This window comes from Formica exsecta, unplaced genomic scaffold (assembly GCF_003651465.1).
Source record: "Formica exsecta isolate Colony F162 unplaced genomic scaffold, ASM365146v1 scaffold363, whole genome shotgun sequence".
NCBI lineage: Eukaryota > Metazoa > Arthropoda > Insecta > Hymenoptera > Formicidae > Formica > Formica exsecta.
Window position 1 is genome coordinate 677,994 of NW_021850877.1, and position 8,486 is coordinate 686,479.

Sequence of the window (8,486 nt, forward strand, 5' to 3'; positions counted from 1 at the left end):
AAAAACGGTGGTAGGTGCCATCACATTTCTGGCGAGTGTCACTGTGCCTCCGGTTACACCGGGCCGCTGTGAGTATTTCTTCTCGATCTTTGTTTTCGACAGTAAAACTACCTTGTAATTTCTCGGAGAATTTCTCGGCGTTTATCGGATCTCTTATCTACTCACATAATCATATCTGGCTGACCTTCTTTTTCATACTTCTCAGAAAAATGTGATTATGAAGATTCTTGAAAAAAATATTGTTTATCTATAAGATAAAGAAAAAGATTTCTTTATCTTCAAGTAAAAAAGGATTAACAAATACTACAATTTTGGAATAATTTATCCTAAAATGGAATAAAGAAGAAAGTAAATATTCTTCAGTGAACTGAGATAAAATTATTTTGAAATGATACATAGTCCGCACGCCGATCGCTAATGATCGCTAATGACTAATGTGTTGCACAGATGCGACGACCTGTGTCCGGTGGGTAAACACGGCGAAGAATGCAAGTCGGAGTGCCGTTGTCAGAACGGTGGAACTTGCAGTCCCTTGACCGGTCAATGCTACTGTACTTCTGGCTGGACGGTAATGCGAGATTTTGCGCGATTTTCAATACGAAATGTACCGCGTAAAATAATTTCACATGGTGTCTGTCACGCAGGGTTCGGTTTGCGCGAATCGATGTCCGGAAGGTTTCTGGGGCAAGAACTGTTCTCAAACCTGCGATTGCTATAACGGTGCCGGTTGTCATCACGTGACGGGCGAGTGCCAGTGCAAGCCAGGCTTTTACGATGACAAGGTAAATATCCGATTAATTATATCGTAACGCGATATTAAATCGGGCGATTAATATTGTCTCTCTTTTCTCCTTGACGCACGGAAAATAGTGTCTGAAGATCTGTCCCGCGGGTACGTTCGGACTGAATTGCACAAATAATTGCACCTGCGAAAACAATGCTGCCTGCAATCCTAGTAACGGCACCTGCATATGCGGTTCGGGCTGGATAGGTGAAAGGTGCGGTCAACGTGCTTGCGACGATGGTTTCTACGGGCGCAATTGCGCAAAGGTGAGAGTTTCTGTTTCTTATAAAATATTCCGTTTAAAACTTTTACAATGTTTCGATGTTTTAAATCGAGCCAAATTGAAAGGTTTGCGAATGCGAGGACGACAATACAAAATTGTGCCATCCGTGGACCGGGCAATGCTCGTGTAAGGTGGGATGGGACGGCGAGACTTGCTCCAGACCGTGTCCCTTTTACATGTATGGCAAGGACTGCCAGAATCACTGCAACTGCAAGAATAACGCGCAATGTTCGCCCATCGACGGCACTTGCATCTGCGCGGCCGGATACCGCGGCAAGGATTGCGGCGAGCTGTGTCCAGAGAACACCTTCGGCGAGGATTGCGCGCAGATGTGTGCCTGCAAGAACGGAGCTACCTGCTCTCCCGAGAATGGGCGGTGCAATTGTACGGCCGGTAAGGGCAATTTGTAATTTCGGCGCGACTATAATCCAAGCCGTGTGTTATAAAATCTCGCTTGGAAGACCTGTTAGAGGAAAGAGAGATTTATCAGAGAAAAAGTGTTAATCTACATATCTGATCATTTTTATCGTTCCTTTGAAAGTCTCGTCAATATTATCTCACAATCACTTTGCATAATATTTTGCATGCATTAGACGATCTACTTTGTTTGACGTGTTTCATATTTTTTCCATCTTGTCGTAGAAAGCTTGTCTGTAGAATTTGTGATAGTCATGTCCTTCATAGAATCATTTCTCTATTAAAGTCTCTCAATATATTTCCGATGAAGAAGATATTATTCGACATCGGTAAGTACGCAGTAAATTACACGTATCTGTATGACGTTTTGCCAGGATGGGTCGGTGTACTGTGCGATCGTCCATGCGACGACAAGTCTTACGGCAAGGACTGCGAGAGCAAATGCAAGTGTTTCAATAATGCGGCCTGCAATCCGCAAAATGGTAAGGTAGTTGTGTGGCGATTCTTTCCCGTTCTTGACTATTAACGCGATAAAGTTTCATATCGTTTTAAAGAAATGTATACATTGTAAATTGTGCGCGTATGAGATATAGACTCCTAAATCCTTTCCCTGCACTCGCACTGTGAGAACACGCGTTATTTTATCTATACACACGCAGGCACGTGCACGTGTGCGGCTGGTTTCACCGGCACGCTGTGCCAGGATCGTTGTAAAAAGGGCTTCTTCGGGAACGGATGCAATCAGATTTGCGACTGTGTGGAGGAGAATACTATGGACTGTGACTCCATCACCGGGCATTGCAACTGCAAGGCAGACTGGCGAGGTTTGTTATATATCGCGTTCGATTATGTATATATACAATCATCGAGACACGATGATCATTTGTCGTTATCGAATCAAGAAATTATTTAAAGGCGATTACGGAAAAGATGGTTTTGTGACGCAAAACGTTTTGTGTAGCTGCATCGCGTTCATTATCTCGGTCTAGAAAAAAATAGTATAAAGAAAAAGAAATAATAAATGGCAAATGCGACAAAACATAAAAAGCAGCTGCTTGATGCAGCAAGCCAAGAAATCTCGTTTTTCGAGCCGGGTTTTGCTTTAACATTAAAACAGGGATTCGATGCGAAACAAAATGCCTGGAGGGTCTTTACGGCAAGGATTGTCACTCGCATTGCGAATGCATGAATAATAGTTCGTGTGATCCCACGACCGGAAGTTGTGTCTGCGCCAGGGGCTGGGAGGGCCCCGATTGCTCGCGACCCTGCAAAGAAGGATGGTACGGAATGGGATGCAAAGAGAAATGCCCGGAAAAGATGAACGGTAGGGATTTTTACATTTCACAGATTTCATCTCTCTTGCATGTGTGACAACTCGTTCAAGTAACTTTAACTATATATAACAGATTAAATTTGCATGATTGTGTTTAAACAATTAACTGTGTTTTATAGAGAACATAAAATAAATGGTTTGTGTTATCGCACACCTCATAGCGGATCGTCTTACATTTAACACATTAATTTTTTGAATGTAAATAGTTTTTACATAATTATGTATAGTGTACACATAGTCTAATAATCTCCTTTTATAATGCATAAAACAACTCAGTCACGAAACACTCAGTCAATCGCTTCCATGAAAGATATCTTTAGGTTTAATCATCTCGCCACAATATAGTATCGCACTATTAGAGAATATGAGTCGAATAAAGTAAAATTATAAGATTTATTTTTATAATGGCACTTATTTACATATCCGGAGATGTAGATAACATGCTTGGTTGTAGATTATATCTTACGTACTTTGTGGTACAGCTATAGAAAAATTCGAAGCGGAGAAACAATTTAACCGCTAATTGCGCAAACGCTGACGTAATGATGTAATAATCATAAACTTTATTCCTCGTTTTTTATCACCGACAGTTTTTATCTCATTATGCATTTTAGTGAGTATTTCGATTAATCATTGTTTTATCTATTTTATATACATTTGACGGCAAAAATGAACAACGGATAATAAATATGAAAATAAAATGAGAGAATACCATGCGTTAAAAATTAGAAAAACGAATATAAGAAATATAAAATATTTTTATGTATATCCTTTTATTACATAATAAACTCATTATTGTTTTCTTCTTTAGGAAACATGACTTGCGATCACGTAACCGGCGAATATGTCTGCCGTCCTGGATACCTGGGTCTGACTTGCGAACATCCGTGTCCCCCGAATCGTTACGGACTAAATTGCGCGAATCATTGTCATTGTAAGAACGGCGGAGAATGTCACCATGTAACAGGCAAGTCAAAGATCCTTCTTGAACTTTTGAAAACGTCTATCTGACCGGACATCTATTTGGAAGATCTTGATCGAAGCATTTTTTTCCAATTCAGGTGCATGCCAGTGTCGACCCGGCTGGCAAGGCCAGTACTGTCAGACACCTTGCGTGGATGGCACATACGGCGTAAATTGCACACAGCATTGTAAATGTCAGAACGGCGGAAAATGCCGATCCAACGATGGCCATTGTCGATGTGCGCCGGGATGGACCGGAACTGCATGTACCGAGAGTAAGTTTAGAAAATTATAGCGGATGTAGCACTAAAGAAGAATATATGTTGAATTATATTTATCAAAAATTGTATAATCGCTTGTCGATTTCAGTTTGTCCTGAAGGATATTACGGTGACCATTGTATGGAACCTTGCGAATGTAAAAACGACTTCTTCATGTGCCATCCGGCCGAGGGTTGTATCTGTAGGCATGGATATACAGGTATATATAAAGTATATTCGAGAGATTAACTCTCTATATACGTAAAGAATATTAAGGTTTTAACAAATTACAGTAAAATTGACGAATGATATTTTTAGGTGAAAATTGCAACGAGCAGTTATTCTCCCGTAATGTTCAGGAGAAGGAGGAAGAGGGAGGATACGGACACATTGTGGCGGTCGTATTTGCGGCCATCATTGTGATTGGCATTTCATTGACCGGGTGGATGTATCATCGTCACAGAGTAGCTGATCTCAAGAATGAAATAGCTCAAGTGCAATATATAGCCGAGCCTGTACCTCCGCCAGGTAATTTATTTTACCTTCTGTATAAAGATTTTTATTGTTGAAAAGAACTCAAACTCTCTTTGAACAATGAAAGTATAAAGTCTCGCTCTCTTTTTCATAGAACGAAATCAATTCGACAATCCTGTGTACGCGTATCAAGGTTCCTCGAAATTTGATGACGGCACTACCACCTTGCTAAACAACTTCCAATTCCGAAATAATCTCCTACATAAGAATATAAATACCGAGAAGGCTAAACTCGGCCTAGGTAATTGCACTGACGACGAGGACGATTGCAAAGGTATCGCACGTTTATTAACGTCGAGATAAGTAAAATTTTATGCAAGTGTACGAATAACTTTGTATTGTTGCTCAGGAGCGTACGGACTGCACTATGACCTCAAGAACAAGGACGCTGATATGGGAAATCCAAACTTGAATGTTTATCACAGCATCGATGAGATGGACGGCAAGAAAATCGAACATGTCTATGATGAGATCAAGCAGAACAACGAGTCGGAATACGATGAGTTGAATCATCCGCGACCAATAAGTTGGAAGTCGCATCCGAATCGAACAGCCAACGGCTTCTTGTCAAAATCGCGCGACAATCCCGGACCTAGCACAGCGATAGATAAGGACCCGGAATTAGGTTAAACCTAAGGTTCTTGCGCAACGTTCCTCACTTTCAACTGCCCAGGTTTGAAATAGAATTTTACGATTGTCTCTATCACTTGCTTATAGACTGTCTTCTTTCTATGAATGAATCTGTGGTACTTTCATCTTGTATAATTTTCATTTCGAAAAATTTTTTAAGTCTCTATGGAGAAAGAGAGAAATGCTATCATAAATAATTACTAAGATAGTCTTGTAAAAAACATATTGGATACTACATATATATATATATCCATTGATGTAGCGAAGTACGGCAGTATTGCAATGAATATGTATATTAAAAAAATATTTCGGATTTAGATAGAAAAACTTATATCTCTGGTCAGATTAGATTTTCTATCTATGTTGATTACACATTTTGTTTTTAATTTAATAGGTCTATTACTATTTGCTCTTTAAGCACTTCTTTTTTTAACATTCTGTATAATGCTTATATATGAGACTGGAATTCTATAACAATGAAATTTTTATGCTGAATTTTTAATCAAAAATTTAGCTTTTCCTTGAAATATTATCGATCTCTGACATTTTTCGATTGCAATGAATAAACTTATCGCGATAATCCTGGAAGATAAATGTCTTTATGAATATATAAAAAAATTTTTAGGTATAGTTTTAACTAAATTATTGTATATCTCTCTATTTGATACGTGTGCGTATGTGTCCCTAAAAAAGGGCATATGAGAGTAGTTTAAGCAACTGGCAATGATGAAAAGGTGATAATCAAATCATGAATAGAATATGCAAGTATAAAAAAGACTCGGAGGATCCTTTAGATAACAACAGTTTTGTTATGCAAGTATTTAAAAGGATTCTAATAATTGTTGATTTTAAAATTATATAATTTTAACATATCTTAGAATAAAATAGTATTACATAGATCTCGCGTGAATAAATGCAATTTTATAAATGCAATAAATTAGATAATTATTATGAAATTATACGTAATAAATTAGGAAATTATTACATATACGGCATATCTTTATTATACGCGAGAGAAAGAAAGTATAAGCGCAATCTTCATTTTCATCACTTTATCCTATTTAGTTATTACCTGATTGTTATCAGTTAAACTGTAATCGGTAAATGCGCGTATAAATTTTAAGAGTATCGAGTTTTTTATATTTACTTTTTAAGGAAGATGGTGTGTGTGTGCAAGATTTCATGGGATTCCGTTTTTATCTTGCGTTTATCTCTTGTGATATAATTCTATCTTTTAATAAATGGCAGTTATATTAGAGCATCGCGCTCCGTAATATATAACTGGCGCTTAAATGCGGAGAATATGATCGGATGCATGTATTCTTACCAAATATAAAGATTTGCAGGATAAATAAAAATGATAGCATAAATTTATCAATAAGAGCATGCAAGGGGAGTCAGTGTGATAATACCGTAATGTGCATTGTTAATATTCGAAGCGATTGAAAAGAATATTTTAATAAAGATTCTCCAAAGACACTTTATTGCGATCACACGTATACAATTGTATAATTTAAAAACAATTTGTTCTATCTCGCTCCTCATCTCTAAGTTAAATAATCATTTCACAATTACACAATTTGCATTGTACGGAGCGCACATCTATTCTTAAGATTATCCTATAAGAGAGTATTTTTTACTATTTAAAAACATTATAAGGAATCAATCACACTGTGACTTTCATCATCGATATCAACGCCTTGTAAATATTTCTATATGGCGGAACGTAAAGCATGACTCGTGATTTTCTTTGTAACGGGATTAACCGTTTCTGAGCCTCCGCTCTTGTACGATTTCCCAAACGGGCGGTACGGTCCAATAACATCCGCCGAGAAACTGCAGCAACGCAACCGCTCGAAGGCATACATTCTCACCTGTAATTATATTATGCCAAATTAACGGATAAATCGAAAAATCAAAGTCCGAGTTTTTCTCTCTCATTATCGTCGTATTCTATGCGCGTTGCGTACCAAATCTAAGAAATATCTCTGTAAAATTTCTTGTAAAAAAAAGAAGACAATAAATTTCTCGATGTTACACAAAATACGCACTATGCACGAAGCAGAAGGTCAGCACGCCCAGTCCGACTAAGGTGGAGAACAACTTATGCGAGCGATGCGCGAATTGATTTCCCAGCACGTCGCACAATGTTAAGTCCTGGCAAGTGAGCAAACTGTTGATGCTAATTCCGCCAAGTAGCGAGCATATCAGAAACCAGTAATAGTTATTCGTATAAGATAAACCTACAAATAAGATATTGGTAAAAATTGCTTTGTAACAAAATGTCGCTTATTTCGTGTTAAAAAATATAATTGTGCATTATTAATAAGTAATTAATATTATATAAGAGAATAAATGATTTTATACTATCAGATAATGTTGGAAAAATGTGTGCGCGAGAGATAATACGGATATACTTGAAATGTACCTAACAAAATAATACTGCCGAGCCAACAAGCGCTCCCGAAATATATCCTTCTGTACTGCGCAGTGGTTGTGATGGACCAACAGCTGGCGATACTGGGGACGAAAGAGCCGAAGCCGGCGATTACCAATAACGTCACCCAATCGTCCGAGTAATAAACGAACGACTCCGTGGTTCGTTGCAGGAATACAGCGGGTACCAGGATCCAGAAGTAGAGCGAACCGGCTTTCATGCCGATCCACGTCACCGCGGCTGCCCAGAATCGGAAGTAGCGAACCACGCGGAATTCCTGCTTCCACTTGTCGTCCGATTGCACGATCGGATTGATGAAAAGCTCCACATCTTCATCCGGTTCCTGATACGCATAGATACTGTTTACCTCGCTGAACAGAGGCACGGCATTTCTATCACGTTTGTCACTGTTCTCGTAGCCGGCGTTGTCCACGCCGTTACTCTGTCGCTCTGACTCTGATTCTCTATCCGAAGATATTCTGATGCCCAATTCATTGTCCTCGTCGGTCGGCAGAAGCAATCTGTGTTAACGAAGACGATATTACATGATCCATCGGTATATTGAATACATTTAAAACTGGAAATTATTATAAAAATACTAAAAACTCTCTGTGCAATTGAAATATATTATTTCATCTCCAACAGAAGTTTCATGGAACAATTTTGTTGCGATTAAAGACATGTACTCTCAACGTGCTAATTTAAGTCATCTGGAAGTAGGACAAAAATATTCTGTCCTGTCACCTGTAAGGAGATGCTCGCTGCGGTGGCGGGGAGCGCAAGGTCAGCGTGCCCAAGGCGGTGGGAATGAAGACGATCGTCATTAGTAGGATACCGCTCTTCAG

General features: G+C 38.7%; 2 protein-coding genes across 3 annotated transcripts in view; one reads left to right on the plus strand and one right to left on the minus strand.

Moving 5' to 3' along the window:
- LOC115238938 (protein draper) overlaps positions 1–7,574 on the plus strand; it is a 21,556-nt gene extending 13,982 nt beyond the window's left edge. Inside the window, exons 7-20 of one of the 2 annotated variants that reach the window (XM_029813142.1) lie at positions 1–68; positions 448–568; positions 645–782; positions 871–1,050; positions 1,133–1,460; positions 1,859–1,966; positions 2,144–2,308; positions 2,602–2,808; positions 3,629–3,784; positions 3,879–4,055; positions 4,150–4,260; positions 4,359–4,568; positions 4,669–4,848; positions 4,924–7,574. The exon at positions 1–68 is cut by the window's left edge and continues 1 nt beyond it. In XM_029813142.1, coding sequence (XP_029669002.1) covers positions 1–68; positions 448–568; positions 645–782; positions 871–1,050; positions 1,133–1,460; positions 1,859–1,966; positions 2,144–2,308; positions 2,602–2,808; positions 3,629–3,784; positions 3,879–4,055; positions 4,150–4,260; positions 4,359–4,568; positions 4,669–4,848; positions 4,924–5,204 — 2,430 coding nt within the window. In that variant the 3' untranslated portion in view covers positions 5,205–7,574. The remainder of the gene's footprint in view (positions 69–447; positions 569–644; positions 783–870; positions 1,051–1,132; positions 1,461–1,858; positions 1,967–2,143; positions 2,309–2,601; positions 2,809–3,628; positions 3,785–3,878; positions 4,056–4,149; positions 4,261–4,358; positions 4,569–4,668; positions 4,849–4,923) is intronic. The other variant, XM_029813143.1, reaches the window with a different exon arrangement.
- The window catches only part of LOC115238940, a 7,396-nt gene continuing 5,095 nt past the window's right edge, over positions 6,186–8,486 (minus strand). Inside the window, 4 exon segments of the mRNA XM_029813145.1 lie at positions 6,186–7,078; positions 7,256–7,447; positions 7,633–8,162; positions 8,386–8,476. Of these exon segments, the coding sequence (XP_029669005.1) occupies positions 6,966–7,078; positions 7,256–7,447; positions 7,633–8,162; positions 8,386–8,476 (926 nt within the window). The 3' untranslated portion in view covers positions 6,186–6,965.